Source organism: Pelobates fuscus, chromosome 6 (genome assembly GCF_036172605.1).
Source record: "Pelobates fuscus isolate aPelFus1 chromosome 6, aPelFus1.pri, whole genome shotgun sequence".
Lineage (NCBI taxonomy): Eukaryota > Metazoa > Chordata > Amphibia > Anura > Pelobatidae > Pelobates > Pelobates fuscus.
Window position 1 is genome coordinate 102,549,191 of NC_086322.1, and position 18,705 is coordinate 102,567,895.

The 18,705-nt window shown below is 42.5% G+C and overlaps 2 protein-coding genes across 2 annotated transcripts in view; one reads left to right on the forward strand and one right to left on the reverse strand.

Annotated features, from left to right (window-relative positions):
• Positions 1–432: 432 nt before the first annotated feature.
• Positions 433–9,788, reverse strand: SLC25A4 (solute carrier family 25 member 4). The gene is made up of 4 exons (XM_063458123.1): positions 9,581–9,788; positions 5,060–5,546; positions 3,109–3,249; positions 433–624 (listed from the first exon to the last, which is right to left on the reverse strand). Exons 1-4 carry the CDS (start codon positions 9,689–9,691, stop codon positions 467–469), a joined length of 897 nt encoding a protein of 298 aa, XP_063314193.1. The 5' UTR covers positions 9,692–9,788; the 3' UTR covers positions 433–466.
• A 242-nt stretch (positions 9,789–10,030) lies between these two features.
• LOC134614390 (EF-hand calcium-binding domain-containing protein 6-like) overlaps positions 10,031–18,705 on the forward strand; it is a 144,228-nt gene continuing 135,553 nt past the window's right edge. Inside the window, exon 1 of the mRNA XM_063458122.1 lies at positions 10,031–10,053. The gene's annotated coding sequence lies outside the window, so the exon portion shown is untranslated. The remainder of the gene's footprint in view (positions 10,054–18,705) is intronic.

Sequence of the window (18,705 nt, forward strand, 5' to 3'; positions counted from 1 at the left end):
AATACAGTGCATCTGTGTTTAATGTCACAAAAAACTTTTAATTGACTTTATTTTTTTTAATATATATATTTATATATATGTGAAGAACTCAGACCACAACTGTACATAATTGGCGATGACAGATAAAATTATAATGTATTTTTTCTGTAATCTTCTGTAATTATGGAAGGCTTATTCTTGAACTAAGACCTACATTAACCTTTGCAAGACCTATTTCATTGTTATTAAAAAGAATACAGGACTAATATATAAATAGATTTGTATAGAGGGTACCTAGGTGTTAAGTGGATTCAGTCACCTGTATACAAAATGTATATGGTATATGGTTTCTGCATTGTCACTTCTGTTGAATGTGTCCTCTTTGTGCCATGTTAATTTCCCTAGGAAATACATATTTGCCTCTGAAAACAGATGCTGCACTGAGTCATTAAAAAGTGTACTAAAGCTTTAATCAAGTTTATTCAATTTATGCATATTTCTTGATTTCATCATACAACACAAGGACAAATGCACCACCCATGCCTCTCAAAACATTGGACCAGGCACCCTTGAAGAAGGCTTTAGGTCCCTCATCTTTAGAAATCTTCTTCCAGCAGTCGATTGTTCCCTTGTACATAATATCAGCTGTTGGAATATGGAGAAAGATGGTTAGATAATTACACAGCTTATAAACACTGTTATGTTATTAAGACTGGTGCAAGACACATTACCTTAGATGAGAGAGAATAAAAATTCACCACTAAATTGTTAAAAACTATTAAAAGAAATAAGGTTCCTTCTTCACATGTACACATAACAATCGGTACCAAAAACTGAGTGAGTGAGGAGAGCAGGAGAACCTCCGTACAGCTTGTTCTCCTGCTGTGCATCACTGCAATTACAGTGAATGTGCTCATCTAGCACTTGCTAGATGAGTATAGGATCAGCGTAACAGATATCTCTCGGCTCTGGCAATGAAGGATCTCTCGGACAGGGAGACACTTCCATGCTGGAAAAGAGGCGATTATTAAAGGAACACTCCAAAAACATAAAGCACCCTGAAGTGTTTTATGTGTCGAGAGTGTGACCTATTTCTTTTTTTATTTAATTTCAATAGAAATCTGTACTTTTATAAATAAACCTTGTTGCACCTCCCCCACTATCAACCACACAGCTGGTATTGTTCATTCCTGGTTTGGTTAGCTCAGTGGAGCTAACCTCAAAAGGCAGTAATTGCCAAGAGCACCTGCCTTGCTAAGACTTCTCAATGAGCTGTAATACATCGTATTGAGAAGCATATTATTGGAAGCCACAGAAACCTGAGGAACAAAAAGGGAGGGCTTGAAATAGCTGCTAATACTAGATATCCAACCACAATTTCATAAAACCCCTAAAGAACTTTTGAAAAACAAATGCATATTTTCCTTGCGGTTATATCTACAGAAGTGTTATTATTTGTGTACTTTTAATACAGGGCTCAACAAATTCCAGGTCGCCATGGCGACTAGGAATTTTGTCCTAGTGTTTGTCATCCCATATGGCCAGCTGAGGGAGAATGGAGGCGGCGAGGGAGCTATAGTCTTCCTGTTGTGTTGCCGGGAGGCAGGATATGATGTCACTCTGGCCCCTAAACAGTACGCAAGGGAGCAGAGCAAGAAAAGCTTGAAGATTTCAGCAGCCACCCTGCACCCCAGGGAAAGGAGACACTCTGTCTCCACTCCAGGTGAAAAACAAATAATAATTTGTGAGGAAATGTGTGTGAGTATGTTTAAATATGTATGTGTTTCTATCTGTTAGCACAGGCTTCCCCAAACTCCGGCCCTCCAGATGTTGCTGAACTACAACTCCCATGATTCTCAGCCTATCTATTACATTCATAGAATCATGGGAGTTGTAGTTCAGCAACATCTGGGGGGCCGCAGTTTGAGGAAGCCTGTGTTAGCGAGTATGTGTGTGTGACTGATAATGTCTGTCTGACTATGAGAGGCTGTGTGTGTGTCTCAGTGTGTGCCTGTTTAAGTAGATGGCTATTGCATATGCTTGGCAAAATGCATCACAGCACCAATCAGCAGCTCCTCCGTGGAGACACTGTGTAGCATTGAACTAAGAAGCACCTCTAGTGGCCGTCTCAGTGATTGTCACTAAAGGTGTTACTAGGCAGCATAGAAAAGGCAGTGTTTACATTAAAATGCCTGCAGGGACAGGCGATAAATACAAAAACAACTACATTAAGCTGCAGTGGTTCTGGTGATTATAGTTTTCCGTTACGAATTGTATTTTTGTTTTTGAAAATAAAGCTTTATTAGTTTTAAAAAAACTACTACTAACTTTTCAGCTGGCTTTAGATGTGAGAAAATGTATCGTGCCCTGTTTTAACATAACAGCTTTCAAAGGAAATGTAGATTTATTTGAAGTATTCCATACTTTATGAGCTGTTCTCCATTGAGATGAATCTGTCATGACAGATTCATTTTAAGAAATAATCTGTACTGCGTAAATTTGTGCATCTAAGGAGATATCCATTTTTCTGAAGTGACTAGTGAGATTATAATAGAAGTTATATGCACCACTCACCTTTTACTCAAATATGTAACAGGTTCCCCTTGACAACATATATAGAGAGTGCTCCTGCAGTGCAGACGCACACCATAAGTGCAAACCTCTGGCTCTAACTGGCTCCATTGCGGTGATGGCTATGCCTATATCTACACTGATGTATTGGTCAGTAATCTAACAAAAGCCACCTGCAGCCCGGCTACTTCTGCAAGACAACCAGGAAATGGTGTGGCTCCAGTGGATGCAGCAGTACTGCGACTATCATAGTTATGTCACTACACCCTATATTAGAGGCCCAATTTACAAAATGACTATAATCTGGGACTATTTGGCTCAGAAATTGAACTCGGGACAAACCTGACCTCCCTCCCGTGCTAAATATTTTGAGGGGTCTGACCGTGACTAACAAACCTGTAAATGTTATTCTAGAGTGTAGTCTAATGTAAAACTTAGTCAATACCAAACCCGGTGAATACTCCAGGTGTTAATTACTGGGCTTACAGAAATCCACACCGTCCATCACTAAGCTTAATTGATTAACTACAAAAGGACCATAGTCACAGCATAACGTACCTCCTCTCCTGCCAGACTGCATCATCATACGACGTCTTACAGTGTCAAATGGATAGGAGGCTAGACCGGCTACGGCAGTGACAGACTGAGCGATCATCCAGCTCACCACAATGTGCACATTCTTGGGATCTGGCATCATACCTGTAGGTGAAGAAAAAGGTGTATTATAATGGACTAGGTAATATTAGAGTGCCATGGGCAAGCCCATAACAAGCTAGAAGAAGAGATCTGTACCGCTACAGTTATCACTAAATTACATCATCCTCAGTCAGTACCAGTTAGAATGTCATTGTGCTGACTGTTGATAATATCTTCTATATTCCAGTTGTGCTGAGGCAGTTTCACTGTTACTATGTGATTATAAGAATAACAATGTTAGTATTCATATATCAAGATAGCATATTTTATGGATTGGGTTACAGTTATCAATAATGAGCTGAAGGCTCTCTTTTCTGTAATTAGTTTACAAGGGCTTCTTCCTCATTAAAGTTAGCACAATAGTGGATCCCAAGAAGAAGAAATAATGGATGAAGTTTATTCAGCCAATGGATTCAATTATTCTATGTCTGCAAACACAGGTCTTCATTACATATGGAGTCAAACTTTTGGATTTACCCAGCAAATCGCTGCTAAGCTTTATATTAACCTCAGGAGGAATGTGCAAAACAATCCTACTCTACCCTTCCACCATCTTGATTGTCTCTTACAGGCATCTGGGTGTTTTTTTTACTTTTGGTTCATCTTGCAATTAGTGTTACTATATACTAGTATAATTACTGATAAAAGCAGTGCAGTAACAACCTTATGTGTAAATGGCATTCTGGGTATAGGTGGCACAACTGACATTCTTATAAAAACAATACACATTTCTAGAAAACAACATTGTGATGGAAGCTCCCGTGTAAGGGACTTCTGGAGAGGCTTGAAGGCCAGCCTCCTGCCCACAGACTATGTGCCTGGTCAAAAGAGCCCCTAGAAAGGGGCTATTGTCACTGTGGGTAGGGATATGGGGGCCCTGGATGCTTACTGTGCTTCCCAGCTGGACTTGAGGACCTCTGGGCCTGTACCCATTTTATGCCTCACTGGGAGATACCCTGAAATAGTTTGGAAATCTTCCTAGGATCGGGACTGTGCCAAGGTCCAGTCAATCTTAATGCGGGTATTGCTCAGTTCCCAGACCTCCAGATAGAACATTATTTGGAGGGAGGCAAGGCGGCATCAGACGATACCTTCAGCTTGAGTGCACTCTCCTCCCCAGGGGTACTAAAACCCTTTTTGAAAACCAGGACCACGCTGCGTCATGCCTGGATCTCCTCATTGAATCGTACAATAGTCGAAACCCAGTAAAACTTACACGTAATACGCTGTGACTCGGGCGCGGTTTCTCGGTGGTGAACCTTCCAGGGATATATATTTATTTGTGGGGGTATGGTAAAGGAAAAGTGGGTTCTGTCATTTCCTCTAGGACTATGAGGGCACAGCAGGAAGCCTATTGTGTTAGCTGGATATAATGAAATTAAGTCCCCAGACAGAGTGGCGCTGAATAGGGACAACTGTACTGTATATTGAATTGTATGGAGGTCCACCTGAAGAGAGAGTGGTGTTTGGGAGAAAGCTATAGTATCTGCTTTATACGAGAGAAGGTCTCCTGACCTATCATCACTGCAGCCTGGTAAGTTTGAAAAGATCCTCAGAGACCCCAGTCAAGCTTTGGCAACTTAGTCTGAATTTCTTAGTCTGAAGCTGACATGACGGAGGTAGTTAGTTGGAGTATTGGAGCTATGTCGCAGCCATGTTTTATCAAACACCTAAACAATAACTAGAAACAATTCTAAAGAATGGCCGGGCTTCATTAGAAATATAGTATACAACTACAAGCAGTGCCAATATTTCTTTGTATGCATTTTATTTCTTTGTACATTTGTAACCTTCTCTACACGGTGATACTTACCCTTAGCAGTATCATAGACACCAAAATAGGCTGCTCTATAAATGATAATGCCCTGGACAGACACGTTGAAGCCCTGGTATAGACCTTTAGCACCATCTGACTTCCAGATCTTGGTTAAGCAGTTTCCAAGGCCAGAAAACTCTCTTTGGGCTGAACCTTTACCCACGTCAGCTGCCAGACGGGTTCTAGCAAAGTCCAGAGGGTACACAAAGCAGAGTGAAGTAGCACCAGCAGCTCCACCAGATGCCAGGTTACCAAGAAAAAACCTCCAGAACTGCTTATGCCTATCTACTCCACCCAGAAAGATCTGCTTGTACTTGTCCTTGAATGCAAAGTTGAGCGCTTGTGTTGGGAAGTAACGGATGACGTTGGCTAGATTGCCTCTCCAGAAGGAAATAAAGCCTTGCTCCTTGGGAATTCTGACCACACAGTCCATGATTCCCTTGTATTGCATCTCTGCGGTTATCTGTTTGCTGGCATGTTGGACCTGTCATTAGGGAAAATAAACTGGTTAATTAACAGACCTGTCTACAACAAGTTTACATATTATAGTTACAATAAAAATCCACACCATGACCAATAAATTGTAACAGAACAGCACAGTTGTACACGCATTTTATATGATGTTACTGTATCCAGATTCAGAACAATTCTTATTATAATGGGTATTATGTAGACTTATTTTTAGAAAGATAAACTGATCAACTTAGAAAAACATACCCCATTCCTTAAAAATAATTGGCATGGTTTAATGATTTTAATTTATATGCAGAGATGTGAAGAGATTCTGGAGCAATACTCCCATCTAAGTTAGAGTGGGCTGAAGTTAGGCAGACTTAGAAAATAAAGGAAGCTGCTTAGCCAATTGTAAAACCAATAAGCAGTGAAAAAAATTCTGCAAGATCTATTATAAATGATCGGAACTAAACCCACCCAATCACCGCTCAGGAGGATGGCACATGATGTCTATTAATTCCTCATTTGTCTTTCTACGGTCTATGAATTAGTAATGATGATAACACCGTCTACTGTTTAATGTTTATGGTAACTCATAGTAGCTTCGATGTAATTCAAAACCAGAAATGTTTACATTTTCAAGTCACAACTACAAACTTTTGCCTTCATCAGCATTTACAATGTTTTATGCCATGGCTTCTGAGTATTTACATCCATGAAAAACATGAATTAAATTATGAGCAAAATCTGATTGTGCTTTGGGTTATGAGACATTTTCCCGTTTTTAATTACACGTTTACGTGTGCGGATACTAACCTGTAGGCAGCCATCTTAGTATGCACCAGGCTTTTTACTTTTCATGTACACGAGGGTGCAAGCTAGTTATGACATCCTGGGCCACTGAAAAGTATCTTCAAATGGAGATAGCCAAGAGTATACCACCATTTACAGCTCTTGGTAGTAACATCCTGTATTCATTTTCAATGTCTTGCTAAAATAGCCTGATTTAAACAGGCCACCTCCTGCCATTCGGTGTCCAAGTGTTATGAATTAAACAGGCAATAAAACAGCCTATGCACATTATGATGGACTTGCATGCTATGAGAAGAAAGCTTACGTTAACTACATACAAAATATTCCATAGCCAGGTAGAAGCATGACTGCACACAGTATGGGGAAGGCTTTCACTGCAAGGCTGAACTTGATGGACTTTAGTCTTTTTTCAACTAAGATTGCTATGTATTTATATAACTATAATCGACAGGAGGAGGGGAAAGACACCATCATACTTATTTAAACTTCATGCTATAAGCACACCTAGTTATGATCATTGATGTTTTACTTTAATATTGTATATGTCATATGCTGTGAATTATCTCCAGAGATAAATCTCAATAAATTGTCCAAGTGAAAGTTTTTCCCAAACTGCAAAGAATGCATATCCTTAAGGGAACGAATGATTAGGAGATATCACTTTCCGTCTGCTACAATTTTGTTCCTCAAGCTCATGTTATGGACTTCTGAGCCTGAACACAACAACTACATTTCAGAGCCAAAAATGAATGTTGGCACCTTCTGAATGTCTGTCATCTGAAAGTAACACAGTGAAAAAAGTTTTTTTTTAAAGCGGCACAGGAGATTCCAAACACTCTCAGCCAATCATTGTCTTCCAGGTTGAACAAAATGGAAAAGTCATAATTCTGCATGATCAATGTGGTAGAGAGAAGGGCACTCCTTTGACACCAGGTCAGCCGTTAGTTTATACTGTTTCATATTGAAGAGACCCCATAGGCACCTAGAACACTTCATCTCATTTAAATGTTCTTGGTGCAGTGTTCCTGTTCCCTTAGCTCTGCGATTTAGAGAAACTGCAATGTTTATATTGCAGGTTTAAGACTGCCTCTAGTAGCTGTGTACCGGAATTTGTCTCCGTGAAACAACGCTGGAAGTCCTCACCCTTTGCAAGAAGACAGGGTGCACTAAGTAACACTACCACTAGAGGGAACTGTAGGATTCTGTGGATTTGCAGCATCCTCTAGTGAGCGCTTTTCAGACTGCAAAGTATTTCACACTTGTCAGCCAATCCTAGTAATTTGATAATTTTCAATGGGAGGAAGATCAGCATATGATTATGAGACATATAGTCAGCACTCAGTAGCAGTTCCATTCATCAGAAACCATGAATGAACCGTCTGCCCAGGCTAATGCCAATATTTCCATGAATGCCTTCATGAATGGGCTACTGTCATGGGATTTCAGTAGCAACTGGTTAATACATTGGAGTGTTGCCTATTCTCTTAAAAACAGTGAACAGGTACTAGCATAGAAGTGAACATTCAACCCTGGATCCAGAAAGCGCTTAAGAATACTTATAGTGTGTCCACCCAGATAATGCACGCCGTCAATATCTCTGCCTGACTGGTGTGGGCCTATATTGTCTGCAGGAATATTTGCAAATCCCTATAGTTACAATACATACTGAGGTTTATGTAGGGTGTAATTTTTAGACAAGTTCTAAAAATGGAGCAATTAGCAGGATTATTCCATTTAGAACTTTGCCATTAACTCTTCATACATAATCTCATATGTGCATCAAGACCTGGACAATAGACTTGTTACATAATAACCCGTCCAAAAAGCATGCAGGCAAGATTTATATAGAGCTTGGTTTATCCCTATTATCTACAGTAATTTCATCAATACATTATCAAAGGTATAGATTGTCAAGTGCACTTAAAAAACATTTAGCTGAAGCCAGGTTCCAGAACTGAGAGGAACAGGAGGATGCTGGGAGGTTTTTGAATTTTGTTGCCATGTGAAAGTATGAGTACTGAGGAGACTTTCTGTAATTGAATGTAAGGTATTTTAGTTTATATCTGCTAATATATTTTTGTTTGATACACATTTAGCTAGCTCAAGGTAAAGATGAAATTATTTGTTGATTAATATATGATTTTCAAGGTTACTCTCTAAAGTGATAATTGCAGGAAGTACAAATTAAATTCAAATGAATTTCACATTTAAGGCCAATATAGCTGTTCTGGAAAAAAAAAATCTTCACGTCAGCTATACTTCCAATTCAGCTACTTTGATCTTAAATTTGAAATTCATTTTTGATTTACTTTGAATTCTTGACAAAAGTCACTTTGGTATACAACCCTGCAAATTATGTTATGAATGACAGTCCTTTAATATCCAATGTAATATTTTTTCCGAATGTAAATGTTACACTGCTATATGTAAGGTGCCAGTAGAAGGTTTATTTTCATCAAACTATTTTTTAAATGTTTTTTTTTTTTGCAGGTATTGTAGTGTTGCTGTGTGCTAGAAGGCCTTGTCTGTGTCAATCACTTAGCATGTGCTCTGTGTCATTCCTGTCAGACCTTGTGATGGCTCCGTTCTAAAAACAGTTAATGGAAGGAACTCCACGTCCTTCCCATTGGAGAGCAGAAGGCACCTTCCATATTTAGTCACTCAAAGCTGCAATACAGAGAGGCTCAGATGACTACCCTTCCTATTTTGGCTCAAGGGGCAGAGTATGTAACCCTGCAGTAGCTGTTAGAATGTGAAAAGAGGGGTTGTGTGTGAACAAGTGTGCGTGGAAGGGAGGGGGCTATGTAGTGGGGCATATGGATCATGTGGCAGGGACAGACATCTACTATCACTCCAGCTTCTGGGGGTGATAAGATTTATAGTCTATAGGCAATCCCTTAAAGAGACTCTGACAGTTCTGAGATTAGATACATGTGGTTCCTGAATTTATTTCCAGTAGAATCCATTACATTTACCTATAGTCAAGTGGGATAAATTACACCAGCATAATTTTTGTAGACATAACTAATAATAATCAGGCTCATTTCAAATGAAGTCAAACACATGTGATAGGTTTAGCAACACTGTATTATATTATCTATCTATAGGTCATTCTGTCATACAGCAACAATGTCAAACGCTATTATAGAAGCAGTGGGTAATACTCAGCCATAAACACATATTTTCATATATATATATATATATATATATATTTTTTTTTTTTATAAGGAAATAAAATCATGCCGATCTTACCTGCAGGAGCAATTTAACTCTTTCAATGGGAGCCACAGCAGTTTTGGAAATAGCTGCAGCAATGCCCCCAGCTAGAAAGTCCTTGAGAAAGCTCATAGCCTGGTCACCCATCTTGGAAGTGGAGATGCAACTGTCCCCTAGAGAGGTCTCTCAGAGTTCCCAAGGCAGACAGCTCCCTGTCTGCACTGTCAGCCAAAATAGGACGAGTGACACCAAGGCTACTCTTTATAAAGACACTGGATCTCCTGGGGGGCGGGGAGCGAGGGGCTAGCCTCAGATTGGCTGGAGTACCCTGATCAGAGGGCATAGGGGGCACGGCAGCCATATTGCTTCATGGAATCCCCCATCCGGCTGATGTGGATAGGGACGTTTAAAGGACATTATAAAGTTATCTGGTCCAGGATGAAGAACACTCAGTTATGGCATGTGCTAATATATTAATAACAAGTCAAGGACTAGAAGAGAGACAGGAGGTGCAGCTAAGTGATACAGAGTAACAAACTAAATAGAACTCTGCACAATGACAGCTATTAACTCTAAATATCAGGGAGTAAAGAGGGTATGCAAGATGGGCAGCCTGTAAAAAGGCACATATAGTGACAGACAGACGAATGCCCACAGGGATAATACTCAAGTATAGTGTTCTTTCTATTATTCTACCTCCAATATCTATTCACTGCTCAATTTTATTAAAGACCCGGAGGCTCCTATTATGCTGCACTCTTTCTTTATTTCCCTCAGCAGCAAAGAAACATTATTGAAAAAAAACATTAAAACAGGTCTGCCTTCCAACAGGCAATGTCCGCCTAGCAACATGATCATCCAATCAGTGACATCCTTTCTCTATAGCTGGCTGAGTGTTGATGACCATTTCCTCTTTCTTTGCTGCTTTCCCTCAGATAAGTACAACTCTCTCAGCTCTGGCTGTGGGAATTCTGTATTTGTTAATGATTGCAAACTATTTGTTTATATTGAATGCATCGATTGCTGGTATACATAAAATGTGTTATTTTACATATTATTCAATGTTTCCTTTAATTGCTGTGCCTTATTGAAGTGTGCTGTGATAGGCACATACTACTTTAATTTGGCAATCCCATTTATGTATTACGCTATTCACATAGTTTTTGGTACATTTGTTGCTCCTTAGGAGTTAACTCCTGGGGAGGTTTTTCGGCGACACCGCGGATCCCGGTATTGCCTTACTCAGCCGCGCACGCGCTCCCCGTCAGGGACGCCTCCAGCGGCCATCTTGCGGCTCGGCTGCTGTGTCCGCGCTCGGAATCTTCGTTACCGAGCGCGGTAGACAGCCACAACCGCCGAGCACTAACTATACACACAATCTTCTGCCGCCTCGCGGCTAAACGCTTGACACTTTAAACGCTCAATTCAGCCGGAATTTCACCGGCGGCCATTTAAACGGCGCTTTCGCGCCCTTTTCATCTGTGACACGTCCACTCCGTCCCCTGAATCGGAGTTGGTGTCCAGAGTTGTGGCGGACGGTCCCCCCTTTCTCCTGCTCCCAAAATTTCGTTATTAATCTACAGTGAGTAATATTCAGCTACCTGTTGCTAGTTTTTTCTGTTCTAATAGTCCTTTGCTGGGTTACTTAACCTTGCCAATACCACTTCTAACTACTACTTATATCATTTTGCCTATTCCTTATTAGCAATATGCAGTCCTCTAACGACTTGCCTGGTCCCTCAGGGACACAAACTAATCCTCACACTGTTTTGGGTATTCCCCCTGTAACTCCTGGGGATGAGGTGGATTTCCCAGCATCTGAGGAAATCCAGGCCATCATGGAGACTACTGTTTCCAATTCTGTATCCAAAGCCCTGGCATCTGCCATGGACATTATGTCCTCTTCTATCTCCAAATCTTTTACCCAAGCATTACTACAGGCCCAACTCATGGTCCCTCCGCCTGCTATGTCAGCCGCGATACCACCTGTTTCTCAACCCCCACGCCTCGGCCGCAAAGCCCTGGCAAAAGTTAAGCACTCCTCCAAACTAATGATGGACAGTATAACACCTGTCATGGATGGCGCGAATATTGAACCACCGCGCAAGAGAGCCTCTAGCCGGGCAAAAACGGCTAGACACTGGAAGTGGGCTAAAACCCAACCTGATAATACTGAGTCAGAGCTCAGTTCAGATGAGGAGAGTGCACCCACCCTAGACTCAGATCAGTCTAATGACTTATCCGACTTAGAGTCGGAGTACGATATGGATAAGGAGCATGATCCCTCCACTAAAATGGCTACCACTGGCATGCCCAGTTCTGATATACACAAAGAGGGTAAAATACTTGACCCACAGGGTGAACCGTTATTCGAACCCGACGATTTACGGCACCCCCGCTCTGCGGAATGGTCACCGGCTGAGCATGTGGCGAAATACATCGCATCTCGAGCCCGTAAGCCTTTAGACAAGGCAACACGTAACAAACTAAGGGCCGAATGCCCACGTCCCACCGTGCCAGACGAAGTCTGTAAGACACCCCAGGTGGACCCTAAAATCATACAATTTCTAAGTAAAACCAATTGGAAACCTAAGAAAGGTCTAGACTTCTCCCTCTATAATTGTCAAGATAAAGTCTTGGATATTTTGGGTCCGGCAACCAAAATTTTCGAAGCCGTAGAGGAATCCTTGGCGCACGACGAAGCCTTAGATCGCCTCACTATTAGAGGTTGGATTCAAAGAGTGATATGCCTTATAGGCAATGCCAATACGGCCCTGGCTACTGAGCGCAGGAAATCTATCCTAATTAAAATAGAACCTAAACTGGTGAATATGGCCATTACTGAGCCAGGAGCCCAAGCAAAAGGGTATCTTTTTGGAGAATCTTTTGTAAAAGACCTGGGCTCTTATGTCCAGACATTCACAGCCTTGGACAAGGCACAAACTAATCTAAAAAGGGTGTTCCACCCAAAGGTTTTTGGTGGGGCCGGCAGAACAAGGGGCCGTCTGTCCGGCAGACTCAGTAGAGGTTCGCGCCCGAACCGAGGCTCCTATATGGGGAGAACCCCCTTCCACGACCAGAGGCCCGCTCCAACCTTCTTTCCCCAACGAGGTAGACCTTGGTTGTCGAGAGGTGCACGAGGCGCTCCTTCCGGAAGACGTCCTTACGGTAAGCTACCCTTCTCAATTTTCTTCACATGTATTGATAGGGGGCAGACTCACACATTTTTCCCATGTATGGGCCCAAATTACATCAGATGTTTGGATTCTCAGGGCAGTCCAAGGATATCTCATAGATTTTGTATCCCTGCCCACTCAACTCTCCCCACCCAGGGAGATTGCTTTTTCCCAAATAGACACGACCCTCGTTTCCGAGGAAATTCTAGACTTGGCACTCAAGGGTGCTATCCAAGAAATCCCAATGTGTACCCCGGGATTTGTGAGCAATTTATTCATTGTCCCCAAAAAAGGGGGCGGATCCCGCCCAGTTATCAACCTCAAACATTTAAACACCTATGTAGCCTACCATCATTTCAAGATGGAAGGCATCCATTGCCTACGGGATTTGCTCCAACCAGCGGACTGGATGGTCAAACTCGACCTAAGAGACGCTTATCTTACAGTACCCATTGCGCAAGCACACCAAAACTTCCTGCAATTCATATGGCAGGGAAGAAAATGGCGGTTCCGCTGCCTTCCCTTCGGTCTCTCTTCCGCACCTTGGTGTTTCACCAAGCTCATGAAGCCCGTTATCGCGCTCCTACGCAGTCGGGGGATTCGTCTAATCATATACTTAGACGACATCCTGCTGCTATCCCAGTCAATACCATTACTCCATACTCACCTCGGTTGGACCACAACCTTGCTACAGAATTTGGGCTTCATAATCAATTGGGAAAAGTCCATCCTGGCCCCCACTCAACAAATAGAGTTCCTAGGACTCTTGGTGGACTCAGAAACGCAAACATTGCTTTTACCAGCCTCCAAGATGAGAAATATCAAGAAAGAGATAAGACGTGTGCTTACCTTTCCTCAAATATCGCTCAAACACCTGGCCAGAGTGATTGGGCTTCTAGCGGCCTCCATACAGGCCATATTTCCGGGCCCCCTTCATTACAGAGCCCTACAACGCTTACAAGCGTCACACCTCAGAGGCGGTGCCTCATACGAGGATACTCTGACTCTAGACGCGGAAGCGAAGAAAGAACTCCAATGGTGGCTCCTACACATGGAGGCGTGGAACGGCAGAGCCATCTTCGGCTCAGCCCCAGATATAGTCATCGAATCGGACGCGAGTTCTTACGGTTGGGGCGCACGCTGCGGAGATACCTCCACAGGCGGACGCTGGTCAGAAGCGGAATCCAGGCTCCACATAAATTGCTTGGAACTCCTAGCGGGATCCTTTGCGATTCGCAGCCTCTCCCCAACACTGTCCCAGTGTTCAATCCTACTGAAGATGGACAACATATCGGCTGTCCGTTATATCAACCACCTTGGTGGCACAAAATCCAAAGTTCTAGCGAATTTGGCTCGAGATTTTTGGCAGTTCTGTCTGCAACACAACATGACGGTCAAGGCGGAATATTTGCCAGGGTCATACAACACTACGGCAGATTGGTACTCCCGTCACCTGCGGGACTCCAGCGACTGGCACCTCGATCCCCAAATCTTCCAACGCATTTGGGATCTGTGGGGTCCTATGGCAATAGACTTATTTGCCTCTCGCTTGAACGCCCAACTTCCGACCTTCTTCAGTTGGAGGCCGGACCCCACGGCAACGGCTACGAATGCATTCTCACAAGACTGGTCAACAACCAGGAACTATGCATTCCCTCCATTTGCCCTTATCCCTCGTTGCCTCCTCCACCTACGGCGCCACTTGGGCGACATGGTTCTAATAACCCCCCTATGGCCGGCACAACCTTGGTTTCCGCCTCTGCTGGAGATGGCCATAGACCCTCCACGTCTCCTCCCGGACACCCAATCTCTCCTCCGGGACCCCGAAGGGAATCCCCACCCCCTGATACTTCAGGGCCTCCTCCGCCTCATGGCATGGCTGATTTCCGGGGACCCTGGTCAATCGAAGGAGTTTCGCAATCGACTCTACGACTTCACGAGGGCGCATGGGCACCCGGCACGAGACAGTCTTACAAGTCTGCTTGGCGCACATGGGATGGTTGGTGCGTGGCACGGGGTGTGGATCCCCTATCAACTCCTGTGACAACTGTCCTGCAATTCTTGACCTCCCTCTATGATAACGGGAAAGCATACAGAACGGTAAACCTCTACCGATCAGCTATCTCAGCCGGCCATACCGGCATTGACGGGGTTCCAATAGGACGACATCCCTTAATATGTCGCCTCCTAAGAGGCATCCGCTTCGCTAGGCCACCTTTACCTCGCTATTCCTCCCTATGGGACGTCTCCCTGGTACTAACTTTCCTGACTAGGTGGCCAGACAACGAGTCTCTATCCTTAAAACAAATCTCAGCTAAACTAGTGATGCTGTTATGTCTAGTCTCTTGCAAAAGAGTATCAGACGTTCGAGCTCTTGATGTCAATGCCCGATCCTTCACCCCAGAAGGAGTCGTCTTTGACATCTCACGGAGGACAAAATCGTCCTCCAGATCGGTCCTGTATCCAGCGTTTCCCGCGACACCGATCCTCTGCCCAGTTACATGTCTTAGGGCGTACGAAGCTCGTACTGCACCCCTCCGGATTGAGTCGAACCCCCAACTCTTCATCTCCTTCCGTAAACCGCATGCTCCGGTATCCTCTCCTACCTTGGCCCGCTGGGTCAAATGGATCATGTCTTTGGCAGGTATTGATACCTCCATATTCTCACCTCACTCAGTTCGCGGTGCCATGGCCTCCAAAGCCTCTATGGCGGGTTGTCGCCTGGAAGATATACTGAAGGCGGCTGATTGGTCCGCAGAATCTACTTTCCGTAACTTCTATTTCAAACCTATCCAACATTTCGCAGAAGCCGTGATTTCACAGCTTTAAAATAGCATAATAGGAGCCTCCGGGTCTTTAATAAAATTCAAGGATTTTACAATTATCATGACGGAAAGTCATGATTTTATTAAAGACACGGAGGCGAGTATTATCCCACCCACCCACCCGCGGACGGCTCAGTGGTGGGTCGAGGTAAGTTTTCAAAGACTAAGACCTCTCCAAGGTAAGTTCGACTTGGCGGTAGTGATGGTATCACATTTTTACATCGCTCTAGAGCAATATATAATGATGGGACTTTATTACCTCTATGGTCCTCAGATTAGTAGTTGCCTCTTACTACTGTTATGAAAGGTTATCACTGTTTACTCAGACATTTAGATCAATATATATGCGGTCAACCCATAACTTTCAAGAAATTACCATATTTCTCTTGTTTCTTTAGCGTGACCTGGCTTAAAGACCTACTGGAATCACATGCTCTGTTAAGAATCGTTTGGTTTACTCTGGTTTTCCTGTTCCGAGTTTTGAGTTTCTTCGGGAGTCGCAAGAAAGAAAGAGGAAATGGTCATCAACACTCAGCCAGCTATAGAGAAAGGATGTCACTGATTGGATGATCATGTTGCTAGGCGGACATTGCCTGTTGGAAGGCAGACCTGTTTTAATGTTTTTTTTCAATAATGTTTCTTTGCTGCTGAGGGAAATAAAGAAAGAGTGCAGCATAATACTCGCCTCCGTGTCTTTAATAAAATCATGACTTTCCGTCATGATAATTGTAAAATCCTTGAATTATATCATACAATTCCAAGACTGGAGCAATAAGCAGGAACATTCTATTGGAGTTCTTGGATGTTTTAGAATGCTTAAAGGGACACTATAGTCACCTGAACAACTTTAGCTTAATGAAGCAGTTTTGGTGTATAGAACATGCCCCTGCATCCTCACTGCTCAATCCTCTGCCATTTAGGAGTTACATCCCTTTGTTTATGAACCCTAGTCACACTTCCCTGCATGTGACTTGCACAGCCTTCCATAAACACTTCCTGTAAAGAGAGCCCTATTTAGGCTTTCTTTATTGCAAGTTCTGTTTAATTAAGATTTTCTTATCCCCTGCTATGTTAATAGCTTGCTAGACCATGCAAGAGCCTCCTGTATGTGATTAAAGTTCAATTTAGAGATTGAGATAGAATTATTTAAGGTAAATTACATCTGTTTGAAAGTGAAACCAGTTTTTGTTTTCATGCAGGCTCTGTCAATCATAGCCAGGGGAGGTGTGGCTAGGGCTGCATAAACAGAAACAAAGTGATTTAACTCCTAAATGACAGTGAATTGAGCAGTGAAATTGCAGGGGAATGATCTATACACGAAAACTGCTTTATTTAGCTAAAGTAATTTAGGTGACTATAGTGTTCCTTTAATATGTATTCAAGGAAAAGTAGAGCAATTCTGAGGCAGTGTACTAAATGTGAAGCAATTACCATGACAACCAATGTGCATTCATCAAAGTAGTGAAGTCAAAATGTTGATTTTTGTATGTGCAATGCTGTAATGTCGCTGCATTCATAACAGAATGCTATTTTAATGTTGCCTTAGGGGTGCTTAGGATTCATTTAAAGCGGTCATGATGCACGGAATCGGTATGTCCAGTGTTTTGCTTTTAAACATTGTTCTTACAGAGATTAGCCCCTCTGCTCCTGGAGGTGTAACTCCACCTTCTGGCAGCGTCACTGGGAGGTCATCAGCCTAATGTCAACTCTGTGCAACTTTTGTTCCACAGAATGTCGGTCATTGGTTAAGTGCGGTCAGCTGACGCACTAAGCCAATTAATTGTGACTGCTGTGGTTTCTGGCTTCTGTGGCTCTACAGGAACTGGAAGCATGTCACAAGACCTCCATTTTGCATCAGAGACAGGTAGGGACCCAGGTAAGGGGTCAAATCATTGCTAAACGGTTTGCCACATTAACAAGGATCTGGGCCAGAGTACTCCTGGCATCATTACCACTACAGCCGACTGTAGTGGCTATGATGAATGGAGTAATCCTTTAAGATTAAAGTACTCTGCATATTAGCTGTTTATATGCTCTCAAGATACTGTGACTGAAACTACCATAGTTCTCAGTTGAAGTCAGCAATCCGTGTTATAATCATGAGCATTTGGGTTATTAACCCCTTAAGGACACAACTTCTGGAATAAAAGGAAATCATGACGGAATATATCCGTCATCTGTCCTTAAGGGGTTAAAATGAATTGTTTCAGCATTTCCTTGTCAAATATGTGCTGTAGCTCACACTCTGGCTACATAGCATTACAGAATGAAAATGGATATCACTAATACTGTACTGATTTAGATTGTCAAGGGAACATTGTAACATTTTAATTTTACATATTTCTATCTTTGCGTGTGACTGAAACAGCCTTCTATTTAACACTGGTAGTAGAATATGGCACAGTGTGTTTAAGCTGGTCCAGTCACTCAGTACTATCAAGTAAAATGCCTGTTAGGTCACCTTGCCGGCCATTCAGTTCTGCCTGACATTGAAGACTTCACTGTGGATGCAATGGTTCTGTCATTTAAAGCACACAGACACTCACGTGACTCATCCTCATGACTGAAGAACACTGAACTTTGATGGGGTATGCAAGGTCTGGATTTCTAGAGTATGAGCAGAACATAGAGGCCTGTAATGTCACTCAGACTGGATTAAATAAAAAAAATCCCTGTTCAACTTTGACCTAAAAAAAAATTATTTTCTCTATGAGCGGAAAAACATGTTAAATATAGATTCACACAATAGATAATACCCCATCTAGCCCACTGACGATGTAATATCTTTAAAGGGAAAAATCAAGCACTGCCTCGGAATAGTATAACAAGTTTGGGTTTTTTTATGCCTATAATGTCTACTGGTAAACTCTATTTGTAGCTTGCAGATATTATGTTATGTAAAGTATAAAATATATTTATAAGATTTTTCTAAAATGTAACAATTTTTAAATAAAATTGTAAAGGAAAGAAAAAAAATCATTAAATTCATTAACCAGAGGTTACTGGCGTCTATGAGCATAAAAGGAAGCACAGACCGCAAAATGCTAACACCGGCTTTTAGAGTACGCAAGGCAGCAGTGACAACTGATGTTGCAACCCGTACTGCCATCATGAGCTGATCCAGGGAGCTTTTCAATACACGCTTTGAGAGCTCTATAGT

Excerpts from the sequence above, each read along its gene's own strand:
- SLC25A4 (XM_063458123.1), bottom strand. The coding sequence starts at position 9,691 with ATGGGTGACCAGGCTATGAGCTTTCTCAAGGACTTTCTAGCTGGGGGC. Across the intron at positions 5,547-9,580 it reads GAGTTAAATTGCTCCTGCAG|GTCCAACATGCCAGCAAACA; the intron begins GTAAGATCGGCA and ends CCCTAATGACAG. Across the intron at positions 3,250-5,059 it reads TGTCTATGATACTGCTAAGG|GTATGATGCCAGATCCCAAG; the intron begins GTAAGTATCACC and ends CTTCACCTACAG.